The sequence below is a fragment of the Condylura cristata genome, unplaced genomic scaffold, assembly GCF_000260355.1.
Source record: "Condylura cristata isolate star-nosed mole 26May11 unplaced genomic scaffold, ConCri1.0 scaffold00005, whole genome shotgun sequence".
NCBI lineage: Eukaryota > Metazoa > Chordata > Mammalia > Eulipotyphla > Talpidae > Condylura > Condylura cristata.
Genome location: NW_004567106.1, coordinates 66,825,470 through 66,847,694, shown reverse-complemented (window position 1 = coordinate 66,847,694; position 22,225 = coordinate 66,825,470). Strand labels below are relative to the sequence as shown.

Sequence of the window (22,225 nt, the reverse complement as noted above, 5' to 3'; positions counted from 1 at the left end):
TGTTATTTTAATAAGCTGAGTGAGTGGCCAAGTGGACTTGACTTTACTAAAGCTCCACATGCCTAGGTATCTCCTAGATTTATTTATTTCCAAGGAATAGTCACATGGTGTAAAACAAAGCGAAAAAAATACCCTTTGAAAGGGAGCGGCTTTCTGCATCTAGCTTGAAGCTTCTGTAATGTAACGGAAATGGAATGTCACATGACATATGATTTACACACAAGTCTTCAGAAGCATGCCCTGCGTGTAAAGAGGGGTCCACCTATACAAAACCCAATTGCAAAAGGGGGGCTGGGCCAGCTGTTCATCACAGGGTCCTCTGTGAGCTTGCGGCTGGTGTGTTTTGTTGCTGGCTGGTGTGATTGCGATTTTCTGCCACACTCGGCCTGCTGTTTGTCGAACTGAATGGATAATGGCATTTTTATATGGGTTAATGTGATATGAGATGGGGCATGTGATATGAAAAATGCTTTAAAGAGGAATGCAGAGAAAATAATACAAGACAATGGAGCCTGATCTGTATGTTGGTCAGAAGACACCACTCCTGCCTCCTCCTTTGTCTTACATACAAGCGTTGTGGAATATTCGCACCGACATGTCGCATACAAACAAAAGCTCTTTGTTGGGCTCACAGTCACTTCATACAATCCACAAACCCGCAGTTATTCTTCTAGATTTACAGACGAGAGGGTAGAGGTGGCTTGTGCAAACACACACACACACATACACACACACTGCTATCATCACACAGCTTTTAATAGTCTCTTATATTACAGTTTGTCTTTGTAGACTAATGAGTGATTTTCACTTTTATTTTTTTTCCACATTTTTCATAACGTGCATACGTTACACTTATAATCAAATAAAATATTCATGTTATTAGGTTTTTAAAGAAGAGCTTCTGGGGGATGCAGTTGAACAGCCAAGCCTGGGGAGAAAGTTTCCCACTGTCCCCCCACACTGGATGAGGCCGTGTAGACGGCTGGTCTGCTAGTTAGTCAGCAGCAGTCACATCAAGGACAAAGCATCAGCCTCAGTTTGGGATGGAAATTCCCCAAGGAAGTAAGGCCAGGCTCACCTGGGGTTCACTCTGTGATAGTTCAGTTAAAAAAAAAAAGAGAGAGAGAGAAAACTGGATTCTTTGCTGACTGTGCTTGAGGAATTCTGAGTCAAAGTGTAGACAGAGGGCAAAAGAATTCCAGAATGTGGAGAGGCTTTATGAGTGAGCAAAGGGACTACTTACGAGGAAGGCTAAGAACTCCACAGCTCACAGGCCTTCTCTTGTCCTTTTAGCTCATCCCCATAATTTCATCAGTGAAGTTTCTTTCCTTGAGGCTGTCTCTGAGCTTGTTAAATACACTTGATCTGGGAAAGCACATGCTCCAAACTTCTGCAACAGTTAGGCTTCCTCTCCTGGCTCTTTTGATTTGTGTGACCCTGAGCACACTGCCTAACCTCAGTGAGTATTTATCTTTATCCACAGAATGGGAACATTTGTTCTATTTGAATTGAACACAGTTTGATGCATTCAGTTGCTTCTCCAGAGCTATCTCTGTGATGGTTGAATGCTCCTGATAGAGAAGGAAGGTGTCCGCGGAAGACTAGTAGGCTGAGACGTTCTTTCTGGCTTCGCAGGATTGCAGTGTGGGTCTGTGGGAACTGCCCCAGTCAAACATGCATGTTGTTGAGCAAATTATCGGAATGTGTCTGGGCTTTGGCCCTAGCCCCAGTGAGGGATTCACAGCAATGCTTGTAGTTCCTTTCTCTGGACAGTCTAGGGTTCCAAGGAGATTGCTAAGCACCAAGTTGGGGTTGCTTGGGACCATGGAAAGGGCAAGCAAACCCCAGCTTGGGTCAGTTGAGGGTCAGCACAGTGTGCCATCCACTTGCCCCCCATAGGTGCCACCCTAGGAAAGCCTTTTTTACATTTCTTTAGTGCTTTGACTTCAGAATTACATAAAGATCTAAAAGACAGTTACATTTATTTCAAATAGTTTAATAAAAGTGAGGATTAGAACTCCAGGTCTTCTGACTCTGGGCTTGTGACTTTTCCCTAAAATTAGGATCCCTTGCCGCTCAGTTATTAGCATCTAGGGTACAAATTCACTCAATGCAGGTCTAGTGCCATAAACACAAAAAATAAACTCAACCAGTTCCTGAAAGTTGGGGGAAAGGATTGTAAAGTTGAGGACTAAAGAAAGAGAGGGGCAGAGTCTCTTCGTGCTACCTTGCATTTCTTTGCTGGGATAGCCCCACACCTCAGTGATGTGAAGCCTGGTGACTCATCCGTACACTCATGAGGAGGGTCTCAGAAGAGCCTGAGCAGGGGCCGCCGCACTGCAGGCACAGAAGGGCCGGGAGCTGTCTCGGGGCCACTGCTGAGTGGCGTCTCCAGAGGTAGTCCTGCTCCAGAAGGACTTGCAGCATGGGGTGCGGGACACCTGCAGATCTGGGGGGGCTAAATGACTGAAAGGAACCCCTCTTCGTACTCCTCCAGTGAAGTTCGCGCTCAGCACTCCCTCTGGCACCGACAGTGAACTCCACATGCTCAACCTACTTTTCCGTTTCTGCTCACTGACCCCTACATGCACTCCGTGTCCAGCTAGTTTGTCCTCCTTGATTCCCTGAACACACCCCAGACGTTTATCCAGATGCTCTTGTGACCACAGCTCATGCCACCTGCCGCACACCTTGTCCCTCTGTCAAAACCCGGCCAGACTTTCAGGGTTCAGACCCAGCACGCCATCCCCCGCCCACCCCATCGTGGTTTCTCATGCTTCAGAGAGGATGTGAGCTCTGTCGCCATCACCCACAACTTGGGAATTATGTGGGGATTTATGCACCTTGTTGCCCTTCTACACTGTAAACCCCCGAAAGACAGGAACTAATATTTGTTGAATTTTATGAATTTAATGTTCCATTCTACTTGGCATTCTTAGACCTCTGGGCAATGTTTTGGAGCTAATGTCAGAGGGGGATTTTCTGAATAAATAAGGGTCTGCTAAGGGGGTGGGAGATGGTATTTAAACATACAGTTAGTTTAAAAAATAGAAAAATGAATAGCTGGAAGTGTTCTAAATTGATGACTGACACATGTAAGATTAATACCAGCTAACGAAACTTACAGCCTCCTTCTGCTGCGCAGATATTAAAAACATCCATGACTTATTTCTAGGCAGAATTTCCCGCTGTTAAGTCTCAGCTCTGGCCATCTAGGTGAATAATCAAGTGTCATTTCTAATAAGTCAGTGACTCCTATCAAGAGTTGTGACCAATTAGAACTCACTCCAGCGAGGAGGTGGCTGCCCTGTTGCCCAGCAACGGCCAAGCTGGGAGGCACATTTAGATGCTCTTTTAGATTTAACCAGCGGCAACTCAGAGTGATGTTATGATCCTGGCAAAGGAAAGCCAAATTATAACCCAGGATGGGGTACCCGTGATGAGGAGTGTGTTTTCTTTTAAATGCAAATGGAAAAGGCACAGTTTAACCAGAATTTAAACAGTCCATCATTACACCGATTTTAATTAGGAGATTAGGTGTCTGTGGAATATAGCTGTGTGGCTGGATAATGGCCTCTTGCTGCTAGAGAAGTGCACAGACATTCTGGAAAATGGGCAACTGGTCAGGCAGAGACAATGTGTTTTGGGATTTGAAGTATTTATTACCTCAGTCACACTTGGTTATAATGACTTTCATCTTTATTGTTTGGAGGATTGAAAAATAGAAGCAAATATTAAAAATGGACTGCTGGAGGTTGATGCAGCCTCGAGAGAAAGCCGCTTGCTCTGACATTGTGGGGAGAACGGGCTCTGTTTTAGAAGCCCTGTGTGTGATCGTATGAAGAGTTCGCAGTGCACATGTAAAGGCCAAACTGAGCTGTGAGGATGGCTGATTCTGCAAAGACTTTTGTGCTGAAGTGGTCATTGTCATGCATTTATGTATAAGCTGGCTATATCAAGTTAAAATTTTTTTAAGTTGTAGTCATTCTTGAGTAATATGTCTTCTCCAAGGCAGGAGAGGTCTAGAGGGAATAATAACCACATCTGCCTCCTCCTTTAAGATTCATATATTATTGACTGTGCCTTCCTGACAGGAAACATCTGGATGAAAGTGAAAAATTAGGCAGAGAGCTGGGATCTCAGTGACTGGGAGTGATACCAGCCTTCCTGTTGGCCTGGCTTTTCTATAGCTGCATGCCTGTGAATAGAGATACTACTGGCTCTTCTGCTCTTGAGTGACAGACATGCAGCCTCAGACCCTTGTTGAGGAAGCTTCCCGGTCTCCGATTCTGCTGAGCATGCCCCCAAAAAGCCTCTGGCATTGGATGAATGAGAAATAGCCTTCATTTCCGCTGAACTTTGAGGAATGAGAAGACAAAGTCCCCATATTAGGTGGTGTCTGTGGGCCATCCAGCTGGAAACCACTCTCCCCTTGAGCTTGGAGTCCTCCTGCAGTCTTCCCAACGACACAGCGGCCAGTGGCCTCACTTCTCTCAAGAGGTGACTCAGGTGTTAATGAAACATATGTGTTTCCATCGATTGAACGCTTGTTTTGAGCCCGCCCAAATAAACAAAGTAAAGCAGATTTCTTTACTTCAGGCCTTTCTCAAGCCTTTCATAGGCTGAGGTCCACAGTGGACCCCTACGAAGATGGTTTACCATGTTTTACCAAATTACATGACCCTGGAGTGTTCTTTTTTTTTTTTTTAATTTTTTTAAAGACTTATTTGTTTATACATACAGAACTGGGGTATAGGCCAGAGGTGCAGAGAGCTTTCACCAGAGACAGAGTGGGGAGCAGAACAGAGAGACTGATGAAGTACACTGCTGAGGGGAGCAGTGGGTGAGACAGGAGAGGTCTGCCACGCCATGTGGGTCACCTCTGGGGCGGGGATCAAACTCGCACTGAGGCGGCTGCGGCCAGCTTGCAGTGCTGCGTCTAACCCATTGCATCACCAGGTTGGGCCACCCTGGAGCATTCTGAGTCCTCAAAGACTTCAAATTCTTTTCCTTAATACTTCACAGCTTTAAGTTCATCATCATGCAAACAGTGTGGATGGTTTTCTCCTGCATGTGTTATTTCACTCTTGCTTACCATGCCACTCTTGCTACCTGCCACTTTTGTGCTGCCTTAAAGAACCTTAGGATAAGTCTTAGGAGCTAAGTCCAACTGATTTAATATTATTTTGTAAGTCAGAAGATCTTAGAGAAGAACACAAGTATATGGATCATGGTGTTCTCTGGCTTTCAGATGATTCATAAAATTTGAAGATAAAACTAGTACTAATGTAGGTCCCTAGGGAACCCCATTATTTTTATTTTTCCCCCAAAGAAGAATTACTATGCCCTCATTTACTTTCCTGAAATTAAATCTATTTACTTCCTGACCCATAAGTTTTACAATCTTAGGGTAGTTTATGGTAAAGAACCTAGCAAAAGACTCTGTAAAAGCTAAGTAAATCTACTGGTTGCCCCTTAAAAAAAAATAATCCTTTAAGGGATGAGGTGAAAACTCTGGCAGGTTAATAGAGCAAAACTTTTCCCTAATAAAAAATCAGTTGTTTTCCCAGAAATGCTCAGCAGTTCTTATAAATGCCAATAACTTGCCTGGCACTGAACTACAATTTCAGTGTCTCTTCTGGAATCAGAGCTCCATCAATCAAATTTTCACTGGTTCTCTGTCTCTTTCTAGTATCCCTTAAGACTGAAGTCAGAAACCAATTTTATTTTAAATAAAAATATAGACTCATGATATAACACTGATTTTCAAGTAACTTTCAAACTCTGTTGACTGAGGAAGCCTAATATCCACACAAATAGAGACGGTGTCATCCAGAGCCTTTGAATATTAATGACGCAGACACAGTAGTGAAGGTCTGAAGGAAGAAGGCCTCAGAACTGCAAGGGAAAACAGATCTGACTTCACGAATAAAAGCCCAAAAGCTACTTATTAAATGAGAAAGGACGGGAGATACTGACGTTTCCCAGCCACTTCCAGGGAACAGGCTTAGGCACCCACGCTGGGTGGGGACAAGTGGGCGTTTGTCCTTGAGCAGCTCCCCATCAGGCTCCTCTCCGCCAGGCCTGCGCCGGCCTCAGCCACCTCTGTGTCTTTGTGACCTGCTCTTTCTCCTTTCATGGGTGTATTCTTCCCCGTAGTTCTCGAGAGAGGAAGCCAAGGCTTTGCTGTAGCCTTTTACTTAATTTGCCCTTGATAAAAGAATTTCCCTTCTATTTTTGCTTTATCTTAGTCTTAACATCTGTCCTTAGGTAGAGAGTTTCCTGGTTCTTTGTTTAGTCCCCCCAATTCACGCATCCGAGAACCACTCCTGAGTGTTCACCCTGCACCTAGTACTTGCTAACAGTGAGGAACAAGCCAGCAAGCACAGGGGAAGTTGGGCAGCTACAGAGAGAACAAAGCAGGGAGGGGCAGGGAATGCTGGGCCCAGGCCCTGAGAGCCTGGACACTGGTCTGCACTGGCCAGAGGAGGGGACAGACCCACATCACCCAGTGTCCACTCCGGCTTAGTGGAATTGGGACAGGGGCCTTTCCAGTAAGATTCTCAGTTACCCGCAGATACAGGCCCGGGTGTCTGGAGCTAGGTATTTCAAACAAGAGTCCTGGAAGATTCTGGTGCTGCCCATGGTCATGCAGGTTTTGAGAACCAGTAACTGAGGGAGCAAAAAGGAGGTCAAATTCCAGGGAAGCATCTAGAAAATAGGCGGTACATCCATGCTTGAGAAGGAGGCAGCCAGACACTGATTCCTGGCAGCCTGTCCTGCCTTCTTCGTTCATCTTTGTCTTGTACTTTTTAGTCCTGTGCCCTTCTACTTAAGCATTCAGCACCTTGACTGCTTCTTCTTTGAAATACTCCCCTCCCGCTCCATTCTCAAGGACTTCTGTTCCAGGCTGTTCCCCCTGGCTTCTCTGCCCCCTTCAACAGGAATCTCCTGGGCACTCTTTTCTTTTTATGGGGCACCCAGGCTTGGGGGGCTACACCCATGTCTGTCTTTAATGCTCATCTCCCTACGCCTCCCTCCTGAGCTCGGGCCCTGCAGCCGCCTCCTTTCTGAGGCAGCTCCCAGGGAGCTGACCTTACAGGTCCAGACTGCAGAGTGGGAGCAGGGCCGCTCCCACCCTGTAGTGGTGTCCTTCCTCACAGAAATTCAAGACCCTACATTGGCCTGTGTTGAGTAGAAAGAGCTTTAAGCTGACTAGTGGCATGTGTTAAGTAATGGGCTGGAGCTGACTCAGACCCAGGGAATCTGTGACATCTCTTAACTCCCTCTCTACCTCCCAGCACCCCTCCCTCCTCTCCCTTTGACTAGTGACCTCGCACCCCCCTCACCCCACCCCTGCCAAGAGCTGTGAATCCCAAGGAGGAACCACATTTTCTGCACTAACTCAGGTACTAAGAATTGCATTTCTGAACCAGAGGAGAAAATGCCGGATCCCAGGCGCTCAGGGTTTGCTCAGGACATGACACTGTGTTCTTTCCTGGGGTAGGCCTTGTAAGGTGCTCAAGAAATCCAGATCCTGATCGGCTGTAGAGTTATCCTCCCCCCCGACCATCACCAGAGAAACTTAGCTCGACTGTCCAGGAAAATTTTCCTTCCTTCCTTAAAAAAATCAACACCCTTTATCAATTTCTTTTTAACAAAGGAATTCTGGATGGCGAGTGCTGACAAGTGACTATTTACTCATGAATAGAGACGTGGTACATTGTACCCTAGAAATGGCAACCCGGGCTTTGCCGTCCTCTCCTCCTCTTCCCTTCCTTGGGGCTAACTCAACAGTGCAGTGAGTGATACCGGAAATAAAGGGAACACTCCCTCCAGCCGGGGCATCTGCTCCAAACAGTGCCTTGCAGGAGGCCCTTCCTGCCAGCAGACCCGCACACGGAGCTCAGCAGTGCGGCAGGTGTGGGGCTGGGCGTTGCTGGGACACCTGCACTCCTGAGGGAGCCATCCACGACCTGGGGAGCCATCCATCACCTGGGGATTCAAACCTCTGAGCCTCTTGAGCCCAGGCTCACTCCAGCTCAAACCAGTTTAATCAAAATTTCTTGTTGTGGGGCCCCCTTAGTGAAAAGTTCGCAGAGCTCCCCAGGCGATGCCAGTGTGGCCCAAAGCTGAGGAGGCTGCATCTGGATTACTCGCCCCAGTGGTCTCTCGCCCCTCACCAGCCCCCTTAGCAGGTAGGGGATAGGAAGAAGGAACTGAGTTGGGATGGCCAGGCTGTAGGGGACGCTGGGCGCTCCTGCAGCTGCTCCACTGTGGGTGAAGCATGAGCAAGACAGAGGCCTAGCTGTTCTGTCTGAAAGCTGGTTCCAGACCTCAGTTGGTCCCACATTTAGGCAGAAAAGGGGGTGTGTTGCTTCTGGCCTCCTGTATTTCCACAAAGCCCTCTTTTGCTCCTTGTCTCTGGCCCCAGTCTCCGGACAGTCCCTGGACAGTGCCAGGGAGCTCTGGTCGTAAGAGAAGCCATCAAGTAGAAGGTTCTGGAGCTGGGTTCTAACCTTAGCTCTGCTGCTTACCAGCTGTGTGACAGGGGCACCTTCCTCTTTGTGCCTCAGTTTCCTCATCTGTCAACTGAGGGTGATGATAGTGTTTCCCACACCACTCACACACCTGCCCTCACACAGGGAAGACTTCTGCGGAAACACAAATGTCAGCCTCATTGAGGACATGCAGGAACCAGTGGCTCCTCACTGTGTTTAACTGATTGCTTAGTTGTGAAACACGGTCCCTCTCCTATTCTGGAGGCTTCAGAGGAGGTATAGGAATCAGATGAGGTGGAGGAGCACCTTGAGTTTAAGCCAGGAATACTAATTTATAAACTGCGACCAGGCCACGCCAAGCCAGATAGTCCAGAAGAGCTGGGCTTGGTGGACTGTGTGTGGAAGGCTCAGAACGGTCATTTGCTTTGAAGTTACCATGTACCTGGGCCCCAAATTAGACATTCCTGCCTTCAGAAATGTCTGTGTAGTCAGTACTGAGCTATTGCAGAATTTCCAGACACCAAAACTGGACCAACAACTGAGGGCTGTCAGCGAGGCACCAATGTCACAGTGACAGGAGGCAGACGAGCAGCCAGAGAAGAGTGGGTCACGGGGACGAGGGGACCAGCGCCTTAGACAGGAGGTGGCATCCTGTGGGCACGGCGCTTCTCTGACTGGGCTTGAGGTTAACCTGGGCACCTGTCTGCCAAGAGCTCTGCTGGGAACATCTGTTCATCCCTCCCTGTAATGCCAGACTCCCCGCTCACCTTGGCTTCAAGCCAGTCCCCAGTTCCTGGCTCAGTCAAGGGGGCGCCACCTTTTAGAAGCATCCACATCTCCCGGAAGCTTGTGTGAAATGGGGACGCTCAGGCCCCAGCTGAGACCTACTGAGTCAGAACCCGCCTCTTAACAAGATGCCCAGGTGATCCATTGCGCATCACACCCCGCGGGCAGTCTCAGGACACTGGGGCTGTGAGAGCTGGCGACTCACATGAGGACACCCAGGACGTGGAGGCCTGAAGTGGGAGTCATTCCAATACAGTGCTCTGTGCGAGTGACGGGATTTGAGCGTTTGATGCCACTGGCACGAGTGATGCAACCTGAGCCTGCCCCTTCAGGCGGCATTTCTGGGGCCTTACCTCATTCAGCTTCTCTGGATGGAAGGCGGAAGTCAGGACACTCCTGACCTCTTTCCATCTCTTATCTCGTAAAAACAGGATGCTGTTGGCCACTGGCTTGGACTCCAAACCTGATGCCTGATAGGAAGTGATAAGCAGAGAGTTAGGACACTAGGGGACCAGGGTCGCCTTGGAGCTCACAATGGTCCACGGTGGACAGGCTGCTTATAGTCCACCGGGGACCGTCAAGTGGGGAGATTTCTCTTGCAGGGATACAGAAGAAAATTGAAACTCACAGGAAATGATCCCGACAGTCACTGTGGGGGGTGGAGGGCATGTGGGAAAGCCCTGTCACAATGTGCCATCCCTGTCCCTGTCTTGGGGCGCCTGGGGCTCTGTGGTCCCTGCTGAACAAGGCTTCCCTGAGGACCAAACGTCAGGCTTCTCAGAGGTGGGCCTATCTCCCTGGGAGTCAGCGCCATGCCTGCATTGGGGGCAAGTGCCTTCATGTGGCTGGGTTGTTTAAGTTGGGCAGGGAGTGGGGGGCCACGAGGGGTAGAGTGGACAGAGAGAAAATGGAGAGTATGGGGGTAAAGAAGAGGGCAGAAGGAATCATTCAGATGCGTGTTCAGTGGAGCTGCTTCTCGTTCATTCACTCACTCATTCACTTTCAACAGTTATTGAATGTTTGACAATTCAAGGAGTTGGTTATCCAGTATTTAGTGAAGACATGGCTTTGGCCTTCATGAGTGGATAGTCCAGTGGGGAAGTGGACAGTAAGCTCATAAACTTACCAAGAGTTGTTACTATTGGTGAGGACATGAGCTATGAAGCTAGGTGAGCACACAGTTGGGGGGGGGGTGCAGGGGCGGTGGGGAGGGTGCGGGCCTAGAAGGCTGGCAAGGCTTCTCTGAGGTGAGATGTTTAAGCTGAGTCCGAAGTGCGCCGAGAATGAAATCGCCTTATCCCTTCTTCCATGTCATTCTGTTCCTTCCTAAAACTAGCTGCCCAACCACATAGTCAAAACTGGGGTCTCCACAGTTGGTCAAGACACCCCCCCAGGCCCAGGGCAGTGGGAGATCCCAAACCCACCTCAAACCCCCGTGTGATGTGTGATTTCACTATTTCTTTTCACTGTTTTAATTATACTTGGAGCATGAAGCCAGCATCATAATTCAAAAGCCTTATAAAAACTACTATTTGGAGAAAAATTATAATTTTCTGATAAAATATGAACACTCAAAATAAGCTATAAAACATAGCTGCAAAGTATCTAGGGAGGGTTTAATTATATATTAGAAGCAAGTGGCTGGGATATTTTTCCGCAGAGGGATACCTCTCTATATTTAGAATGAAATTCTTTAGAAGTGTCATGGTCATTCTCCAGAACTGTGGGTTTATGGAATTTCTGGAACACAACTCGTTTGTTTAAGTTCCAGAGTCAAAGGAGGAAATTGTACGTTTTGTATCTTTGTGCGCTGGCAAGCACCAGCCTGTGCCACGCGACACGTGGTAAAGCATTTATACCAAGGAGAGCTGGTTGATGGGGTTCTGGTGAAACAGAGTAAGAGTCAAGATCAACTGGGATTTTGCGTCTCCTTCAGGCCTGAGGAATGGACCCAGGAGAGTTTTTACCTGGAAGACAAATCCAGGCTTGCATGCCATCTGTCCAGGAGCCCCCGGTCTCCCCCCACCAGCCCACATGACAGTGATCTCTCCTCAGCCTACAAGTCCATTAGGGTTCTCCATGTTTTGATGGGAAATTTTAGGATCACTAGTTACTGTTTCATTTCTAGACACTGTGCCACAAGAGAGAGCAGCGAAGGCATCATGTAAGAACAGAGAGTGAGGACATGGAAAAACATCCTATGAAATAGTTGTCAGAACTTGAAATCTGACCGGAAAGAGAAAACTCAGAAGATTGGAGAGTGGGACTTAGTATGTACTCAGAGGAAAGATGTGTTGGCTGTGTGTTACACTGAGCAGGCAGCTTGTTTTTGTGACCCTTGGGGGTAGAACTGGATTCATGAGTGGAAGCTATGGGGGAAATTCTAGTTCTGCCTTGAGTGATGACTCCCCATCACTGGACACTGTACCTCACTTTTTGGAAGTTTTTTCTAAACGTCCTTTAAGAACTCTTCTGACCCTGAGGCTTCATCTTCAGGAGACTCCAGGTATTTATTAGTCTGTCTGTACACATACACATACACTTCGTATAATGCAGGGCCCTCCTGAGCATTGTGAAGAGCCCAGTTGAGGACCATAAGTACTTTCACTCCGTGGTGCAGTCCTCGGCACCATGCATTGCCAGAACTCTTCTCAGCTTGAAAAACTGGAACTCTGGGCCCATTAAATGTAAATAACTGCCCACTGCCCCTCCCCCTCCTCCTCCCTGCCTACGCGTAATAACGTATTAGGTTTATGGAGTGAGGTGGTGAAAGGTAACTCTCACTGGAAGGAATGAGGCACAAGACTGGTAGATTTGATGTGGGAGGAGTATGAGTGTGGGGACAGGAAAGGAGACTCTGGAGATGGGGCTTTTGGGGTTCCTACCCTGTCGGTCTAGCCCCGTGTCCAGCGTCTTCAGTGGAACCCCTTTGATCACTTTCCAGTCGGGGGTCTGATCAGCCAGTTCTCTCCCTCTCCGCAGCCACCACCTGGGCTGAGGTCACCATGATCTCACGGCCCCAAGGGCTCCCCTGCCGCCAGCCTTATCTTCCACATCCCTGGCCACACACATGCAGGGCCTTTCTAAAACTCAAGCCTCATCTTGTCCAGCGACTGCTAACTTGGTTCATTATGGTTCCTTTCCAAAGTGCGGCAATGCAAGGTCTAAAGCACTCTTTAACATCCCAGCCCTGCAGGCCCTGTGCCCTACTCCCATATAAGTTAATTAGCGCTAGGTCACAGTCCTAACAGAGCAAGGTGAAACAATAAAACTTCCAGAAGAATATCTTTGTGACCTTGTAGATAGTCAAGACTTTTTAAACAGAATACCAAAAGAAATAGCCACGAAAGGAGATTTTTCTATATTGGACTTAATATCAACAAAGATGTCATTAAAATGAGTAAATAAACCACAGATTGGAGGAAAACGTTCATAAGACACTTATGTGACAAAAGACTCATCTAAAGAACTATAGTATGTCCATCATAAAAAGCCAAGCACCTTTAAAAATGGGCAGAATTAAGCAGTTCGTAAAAAGGGCATCCCAGTATGCTGTCAGTGAACATATAAAATGGTGGACAGTATCACTGTTCAGATAAATGCAGATTAAAACAGTAATGAGGTGGATGATTGCCCGTTATCAGAATAAAATGAAAAAACAATGACAAGAAAAAGTGTTGACTAAAATGTGGAACAACTAGACCCTCCTTCATTACTGCTGGGAGTAGGAATTGGCTTACCTACTTGGAGAATTGTTTCATAGTATGTATCAAAAAACTAAACATGCACTCTAGCCTTGAAACAGCGATTCCACTCCTATATTTATGCCCCCCAAAGCACTTGATATGTTCATATCAACTTAATTCATAGTAATAAAAGCTAGAAACGATCTAAATGTCTATCAATAGAGGAACAGATAAGTTATGGTATATTTACATATTGGAGTTCTAACCAGCAATAAAAAGAATGAACTACCAACATGTTGTAGTTGAATTTCACAGATACTGTGTTGGGTAAGAGAAGCAAAGATCACAGGGCACATACAGTAAGTCACTATTTACATGAAGTTCAAGAGCAGGACAGACAAATCGATGATGGAGATCACAGGACTGATTATCTCTGGGTAGTGGGGGAGAGGAGGTTTGACTAGGAAAAGGCCTGAGGGAAACTTCTAGAGTGTTGGAAATGCACAACATCTTGATTTGGGTGATAGTTACAGGGATATATACATATACAACAATTCGTTGAACTTTAACTCAAGATTTGTATGTATGTTATCTCAATTTAAAAGAATATTAAAGAACCAAAAACATTTAATATGGACAGACTTGAATGCTGGAAGCCTACCAACCCGAAGAAAATCTACAAATGTAACTTTCAGACTCCATATTTGTATGAAAACTTCAGTTGTGCAGAGCATGGGATGGAAGAAACCTAACTTAACAAAAATCCATGTGCAGCGGTCATACACAAAGGAGAGGGACCACGAGACCTGCACAGTAGTCTCCAGAAACGGACTCCAGAATCCAGGGCTCTCTGCTCAGGAATCCCCTGGCTAGTTTGGATCCTTCTGTCTATCACCAGGGGCCCACCCTCTGACATGATCTCTGACATGGAGGCTTAGGGGCATGCAGATTCAGCTGGTCGGTGGCAGTTACCAAGCGTGAATCTTCATGGAGCACCTGCTATATGCCAGGTGTTACGCTTGCTCTAGAACTATCAGGACTCCCTGTTGACTGGGAGACTGGGTATGGGTGGTTTATACCAACGCATGTTGATCTTGCAGCTAACAACATGTTCTTTGCATTCGTTTGTTATTCATTTGGGGGTAGTTCCCCAATAACTAGGAAACACTGTCCTGATAAGCAGTGTCATCTCAGAAGTGGCCTCCTGGCCCTCCTGCTGTTTTCCTGGGACACTTGAACATGTTTGTCTTTTCAATTAAGATCTCAAAATAGAATCTTACTTCTTATTAGACCAGCGAAGCATAAACTTTAAACTTTGAAGAATTACACAATGCCGAGGAGCAAGTTATTAAAGAAATCCAACAGCTCTGCATTCTGTGCTCCCAGGAAGAGAACAGCTATTTATTGCAAGGGCCAAACCAGGGATACTCATCTGACCTGATGCGTGAGCAATGGAGTAGCTACCACTAGAGGCACGGAAGACCCTCCAGCTCTTCCCTGCAAGGCGTTTTTGCTATCCCTGTGTGTGTGTGCTGTTATAAAAAAAAGACATAATGGAGTATGAAGCCACAGCTCCCCCACTCCCCCCAAAAGAAAAGTTTTTTTGTGTGTGTTCTGAAACATGCAAGAACAGTGAGTCGAGATCTATACATTCTCTATGCCGTTTGGTGGGACAATCAACAGTTTTCCTCAAATTGGCCACATAGCGCCTCAGGTAACAGGTAAATAGAACAAGGTGCTGTAAAAACTCCAAGACACACATTTCAAGGTTAGTGGTGTGGGTATTGCCTATTTGTTTAGTGTTAAGCACATCAAGTAGGCTGCAAAAGTATATCAAAAGCCATCACCAAAAGCCCACAGCCTCCACAGTGACAAACTTTTTACTAATTCTCATACAACCTCGACCAGATCGGGAAACTCCTAGTTCACCGTGGTCAGTGCCAAGGGGTGAGCGAGGGCTCCCCCACCAGCCCCCCAAGGTCATTTTGAGCTTCCAACAGATTTGGAAACTTTTATAAGTTCTTCAAGACATTAACAGAAGATTGAGCATCCAAACTGATACCACTTAGCACAGTTCTTGCAATCTTAAGGGTTCACGGAGCCTTCGGAGATGTGGGCGTTCATGTGGTTACACCATGTTGAGAGCCCAAAGTGAAGTGTTTCAGGGATCAAAGCCAAGCCCCTGCATCTGGTTTCTGCAGGATCAGCCTGTTAGGAAAGCAGGAACCTGCAGGCCTGCAGGGGGCGCGCATCCCATCTGGCTGCCAAGCCAGGACTTTAGGCCTGGAGAGTGAAGCTTCCAGGTAGCGTGGAGCGTTCCTGTGCACCACAGTGTCACAGAAAGCAAAGCGTCCTGTCTCAGAGTTGACAGGGCGTCAGGCCAGGGAGGTGGCTCACCTTCTCTGGTCTTCTGGGTGTGGGCCTTCTGCCCTGCTCAGCCCTGTGTCCCTAATGGTGGGGCGGTTCCTTCGCAAGAAGTGCAAAGCTGCAGTGTTCAAGATTTGACTTGTGTGCAGAAGCCATCCTCACAACCTCTGGTCTTGCTACGCATATTTGAAGGTCTGAATGCCTTAAATGTTTCAGGGAGAGGGGATGAGAAACACTAGCAAGTTTCAGAAGTTGTTGGGGGGAGGAGGCAGTGGCAGCTGCCTTCTAAAACCTCTCTTTACTGTTTTAATTATTTTTGTGTGGTAATGTTGGTTTACAGCGTTGTAGGTGATTTGGAGATAAGCGTTCTCACCTCTGCAGGTGTAAGCCACCACCTGCATCTGCCGCCAAAGCACCGGCAATCTTCCTACCTAGTCCAGCGGTCCGCTTCCCTTTTAGGGGACATTTTGTGGCAAAGCTGATGAGGCCCCTGCCCTCCTTGGGTACCAGCAGGTGGGTCCCTGTGGCCCCTGTCAGGTGCCCCATTCGCCTGGAGCCCAGAATGGGAAACTCCTCCCTGTGAGCATGGGAATAGTCTCTGTGCCCTCTGCTTCTCTCTGCTAGGGTGTTGCAGGTCAGGGGGTAGTGGGCCTTCTGGTGACCAGTTTCCCTCGGAACTTTCCCATCTTTTTCAGTGCCCAGGCCTTGGTGGCTTCACAGGACTCTGCTGGTTCCCATGACTGCCTGGTGAGAGGGTGAAACACTGCTGGGAGGCCCACCTGGGAGGAGCCAGGCCGAGGTTCTGTGCTTCTAGATAAAGCGCCTATGGAGTCCATCACCTGGCTTTAGATAAGCCATTGAGGCCAGGTGTAGTTGGACCTGTGCCCAGAGAGGTGACCCCCTGTGCTACCCACAAGGACCTGAGGGCTGGTGCCCACCGCCTCCACACAGCCCTCCTGGGGACGGGCCTGCAGCCTCACCCACGCTTCTTGCTGTCCTGGGAACCCCACAGCCGCAGGATAGCAAGTGAGCCTGTGCTTCCACATCCCCTTCTAACTAGACCAGCCTGACTTGGCCCTAACATCTTGCTTCCTATCACTCTCCTGACATCCCCCACTCTGGCCTTGCTGAGCAGCCAGGCAGGAGAACTTTTCCAGCTGCCCTTGACCACGTCCCCTGAGTCATGTGGACAGATAGTAATTCCACAGATATTAAAGGAAAAAGGGAGCCACCCCCTGGCTTCTGTGGAGTGCCTGATAACAAAGAGAAGCTAATTAAAAATATTTAAATAAAAATAACCAGCCCTGAGGTGCTGGGATCACTGAGGTGCTACAAATGCTAGGAAGATTGATTTGGGTTTAACGGTAAATTGTGGTTACACCACCAGAAGCAACTTCAGGAAGGGCCCAGGCTACAGATAGAGGCCCAAGGAGTCTATTTGGAAGAGAGGCTAGATAGAGCAGACATTGCACAGAACTGGCACCCCCAAATGTGAATGCGGAAGTGTGATAGAAGAGCTGCCCCTCAGAGGTGGGCAGGGGGGCGGGAGGGGTCTGGGCGTGTTCGTGTTGGGTGTGGGTGGTGATGTCCCCTAGAAGAGGGGTGAACCTCTACCCCTAAGCCATGTGCAGTGTGGTAAAGCAGCATGGCCTCAATAAAAATAATTGAATTAACACACAAAAACAGCCAGCATCCTGGCTCTGACCAAGGGCCTGCTGGGTCTAGTGTTCTGGGGTTTGAAAAAACTTCAACAATGTTTGAATTCAACTATTTCCTCAATAGTGATAGATGTTAGGAAAATTCCCTAAGGGGCACCTACCAGATCCAGCCAGAATTCTCCATCAATTGCTCTTACAGCTCATGTGAAATTTGAGAACTAAACCCAACTTTGCACATGGTGCCCCCTCCACCCGGTCGTCCGGGGCACGCAGAAGTCACGCCTGTATCTGGGCAAAGGTGGGCGCCGCTGGAAAATGAAGCCCTGCGTTATTTAACTTCCTTTTCACTTAATGTATCAAACTAATATGCTGAGGTATTTTTGGTCTCACCAGGGACCGTTTGGTAGAAGCTTGCATGGAGTAAGCATTTAATGTTTACTGAATGAATGTATAATAAAGCTGAATCGCTGAACACTTAAGTCAACATGGCTTATTAGAGGAAAGGCAGCATGGTGTCGGGAAGGAGAAATCACGCCTCGCTAATCTCCTTGAGTTCTTCGAGCAGATAAATAAGCATATGGAGAAAAGGGAACCACAGAACCCAGTTTAATTTGACTTTCAAAAACCTGTGAGAAAATCCTGCTCTAAAGATGATTTTGAAAAAATTGAGTCACTAGGGTTGTTTTAGCATGAATATGGGATTGGCTTTAAGACCATAAACAAAGCTGTAGATAAGAGGATACATCCCCGGATGGAAATTTATAAACTTTGGGCTTTCCTAGTCATCTAGCCTTTGAGGAGTCTTTCTAGAAGTTGGTGAGTGACCCCGATGAGGAGGTGTTACTTGAATACCCAGGTTCAAGTAACACCTAGGTCTTTTGGGGGAGAATCTAGCTGATGGCGATTCAATTTAGCTTGAACATGAATGAGTTCGATACTGCATAGTGATTGTGCGCCTGGGTTTAAAAACACAGAGCCTTAAAGAGCTAACAATCAAGGTAGGGAGAAAGCAGTCCCTTCTTTAACTGTCAGTAGTGCGGGACCCAATGGGATCCTTTTGTAAAGGGGGGGATGCTGAGGATGAATGCTGTAACCCGCTCAGTGTGGATGGAGGCAGGGAGGGCTTCACGGAGGAGGCAGAATGGGAGGAGGCATGCCTTGAGGAATAGCCAGGGCTTGGTGGGTATGGAGGAGGTGGAGGCCGTGCTTGCTAACAGCAGCTAGTGCCTGCCGAGTGCTTGTCTTGCTTGTCTCCTGAGTGCTGTGCCGAGGCTCAGCAAGGCTTGCACACTTGATCTCAGTATTTACAACAGACCAGCAGGTAGAACATATCCCCCTGTTCCGAAGGAGGAATATGAGGGGCTTTTAAATAAATAATTTGCTAAAGCTTGCATTGTAAGTAAGTGCAAGACCTAGCGTTAGGCTGCCGCTGAGTCTGCTGAGTGTCCGCATGAGCAAAGGCACTGGGCAGGGCTCCCCAGGGCAGGCCACGGGGAGAACAGGGAGGCCAGGCTGCGGAGACAGCTGCATGGGAGGTCGGAGTCCATGTGAAAGATCTGAGTTACAGTCTTAACATCTCATCAGGGGCCCTTGAATTTTGTCCTAAGGGCACTGTCCAGTGGAAGAAGGAAATTAGGACCATGTTTTGGGGTTTGGGGCCCAAAGACCTTAGTCAGGGGGTCGGAGGAGTAGGAAAAAACCAGTGGAGACAGACACTTGGTTTGGCGGAGAAACTGCCTGGAGCTGGGGGAACTACCCGGTTCCCTTTGCTGGAAAGTGTTGCATAGACGTCTGTCCCAGCACCCCAGAGTGCAGCCCTCTTCCAGGTCACGTGTCATGGTGGTAGCCCAGGAGTCCCGTGAAGCAGTGTGGCAACACTTGACTGACACATCCCGTCTCACCACTCAGGGACTCAAGGACCCTGCGGGCCCCTCGCTGCCAGCCCAGACACCGTGGTGGCCAAGGCTGGCCAAGATGCGTTGGCATCACCCATTTCTTTAACCAACGCTCCTTGCTGAGCCAGCAACCTGCAACCCCAGCTGCTTTAACAGCCAGACTCCTCCTCCGTTTCTAAGGCCCCAGCTCCACAGAGCACCTTCGGGGCCTCTGAGCAGGGGATTAATGACCATGTTTTGGGCAAGAGAAGCCGGGAGCAGCAGAGAAGTCACCGATGTCAGCAATTATTTTGACCGGCAGCCTCCCTCCAGGTCACTTCCTTCTGGGGTGTCTAGATTTGGGCCTGGCACTTGGGGCTGGAAGATGAGTATATTTGGGGTGTACACAGTAGGTTTTGGTTGCATTGAATAACCTAATTACTTAATTAAGCCTTGCCAACCTAGAGTTGTCCCTGAGACAGCTGCAATACTCATGTCAGGAAGAGGAGCCTGGACTTGCCTGGGTAGTACATTCTTGCTCTTCCTGCTGCCAGTCCTGAGCCCATGGGGGTCACCAGCGCGTGGGGTCTTAGTTGCCCTGTCTGGTAAAATTCTGTGCCTCAGTTTCCTGTGTCTTTCAACACAGTTTCAACATTTTTATTAACTACAACCTCTCTGGTATACTCAATGTGTTTCTTGAAGCTAACACTTAGTTTCCTCATCTTAGTTTCATGTCTGTAAAATAGTGATCATAGTTGTATCAGTCAAATGAGTGTTTGTGAAATCTAATGAGAAAAATGTGCCAGGTAATTCAACCAGCGTCAGACTGTGTAGGGGCCACCACTGGCTTCAGCGCACACCACAGGCCTCTCCATCTTGAAGGCCTCCCAGGCCTGTCCTGGAATTGCAGTTTTCCTGCCCTGGACTCACAGGAAACACACTGGATGGCCCTCTCTACTCTGTGCTCCCTTTCCTGGACTGTGAGCCCCTGGGGGAAAAGACTGAGGTTCCTATCTCTTTACAGTCAGCAGCTCGACAGCACCTGGCATGCGGTGGGTGGGCAAATGTTTACTTACTAGCCCTGGAAGATGAGCTTAATTTGACAACAACCACATAGGTTGGCACCTAGTGATTCTCTGAATTCTCCCACACAGACATTTAGGAATTCCTTTTAGAGCTTCCCAAGAATCAACATAATGGCTACCTGTCTTTTCTAGAATCCCTGTCTCTTCATTTTAGAACACATGAATGATGCTGGCTTCTGCCCCTTCCCATCACCACTTCCATTCTTTAGGAGTTCCTACCAAAGATAAAAAGTTCTTTCCCCAAAAGGTGGAATGTCTAAAGCCTTTTAGTGGGTTGGAGACTTGAGTGGATATTCAGGGGTCCTCTTACCAGCTCTGTTGCCTCTTACTTGGGGTCACCTTCCCCTGTGTGGTATCTTTTCCTTTTGGGGCCTTAAGACCTCTATACTCTCTGGGAGAGAAGTGAGCACCAGAGGCCTGAGAGGTTGCTTTCTTTCCCATACTACTTCGCTTTGCTGTCTTCCTTAGTCACTTGACCTGTGCGCCTGACTTCCTGCAGCTTTGAACAGACTTTTAGAGATTCCTCCTGGTTTTAGCATTTTTATTAGCCACAACAAGAAAGCCTGGCTTTCTTGAAGCATTTCTTAAATGGAAATGTTGTTCTTTTGTACCATCCTGCACATCACTTTTGAAAACCTGAATTCATTGGGGAGCTCCATTTTCAGTTTTGAGCTGATCTCAGCTGAGAAGAGGCTTGATCTCATCCCTGTTAAATCTGGCATGCAGGCCTTGCATCTTGGAGTAATGCCTCATCTGTTCATATGGAAAAAGAAAACTACCTACCATTCTGTTGGTAAAGTTACTGACGTTCTCAACCAACACCTGCTTGATCATGTCTGGCTCAGAGATAACAATATACATCCGGCGGCCGAGATAATACCTGTGAGGGATAAAAAAGAATGACTTGAAAATGTGCTGCATTTCTCCACCCACTCTCTGTTCTGAAAAGAATTCACAGAGGCCAAGAATGAAGGATAAGAAATAACTAGAAAGTAAAGGTGTAGAGAAGATGATGAAATACTGGTACTAAGTCCTAAAGGACCGCAGAGCTGTGGAGGTCTAATGTCACATTTCATTCCATAAGTATTTACAGAGTCCCAGCTGGCGCCATTCCGTGGAGGTGAATAAGATACAGCTCTTGACCCCCAGAAACCCATGACCTAGTGGGAAAGACTGAGTTTTAAATGTAAACACAAGATTAAGGAATTCATAAGATCTTGTACTAAGACCAAGAAGGAAAAAGGCAGAGGTCTCAAAAAGGAGAGAGAGACATTCTGGAGAAAACCAGCAACTTTTTGCATTGATTCTTGGAAAATGTCAAGTGAATGAAGGGAATTCAGGAATGATGAAACCTACGGGGGGAAGTCCTGAAGCACCTGGTTGCGACACCTGTATCTGAAGGAACTCAACAGTTACTTCCTGCATTAACAAAGAAATGGAGGAAGACCCAGCGGGTCAGCTGCTGGTAGTGAACTCTGACTGGAAGCATTGTTGGGACACAAGAGCACCAAGACCTGGTCACTGCCTTCAAGGCCTGCTTTCTGCCTCATAAGAACTTTAGGTCTCATGGTACAAGCTCCTCAGAGTGGGCCGAGGTACATACCATATGTGGATTTCAACACTTTCCCAACCTTCTTGACATAAAGGCAAACAATTCTGTTGCCAGAGATTTGGGGCAGCCTAGTTTTGTTAGAGGCTTGTGTTGTAGGGTAGCCTACGATGTATGTCAGCCACAGGAACATTCTTGATACCTCTGGACACTGTTCCCCAGAAGATAAAGAAGAAAGCAACTTAATCAGTTTTGAAAAAGAAGAATGAATTAGAAGGATTCAGTCCTCTAGAGTCCAAAATTTGGCTACAGCAATCAGGATTGTATTGGCAGAAAGACAAATCCACAGGTGAGTAGAAAAGAATAGCGAACACAAATACCTCAGCTGATTTTGACAAAGATATAAAAACAATTCAGTGAAAGAAGGATAGCCTTTCAACTGTTGGTGCTGCAGCAGTTGGGCATACTCTGGCAAAAATAATGACTCATATCTTCTGTTAACTCAAAATGGACCATGGGCTTAAATATAAAACACAAAACTTCTGGGCCCTCCCTGGTGGCGCAGCGGGTTAAAGCACAGCACTGAGAAGCTAAAGCCTCTTCCGCATGAGTTCGATTTCCGCCTGCCCCGGAGGTGACCACATGGCGCGGCAGACCTCTCCTGGCCCGCCCGCTGCTCCCCTCAGCAGTGTACTTCATCGATCTGCCTGTTCTGCTCC

The 22,225-nt window shown here is 47.6% G+C and overlaps 1 protein-coding gene across 1 annotated transcript in view; it reads right to left on the bottom strand.

Moving 5' to 3' along the window:
• Positions 1 to 22,225, bottom strand: part of TBXAS1 (thromboxane A synthase 1 (platelet)) — a 133,218-nt gene that overhangs the window by 53,423 nt on the left and 57,570 nt on the right. The window contains exons 4-5 of the mRNA XM_004677212.2: positions 20,741 to 20,837; positions 9,641 to 9,757 (exon numbers count right to left, since the gene is read on the bottom strand). Coding sequence (XP_004677269.1) covers positions 9,641 to 9,757; positions 20,741 to 20,837 — 214 coding nt within the window. The remainder of the gene's footprint in view (positions 1 to 9,640; positions 9,758 to 20,740; positions 20,838 to 22,225) is intronic.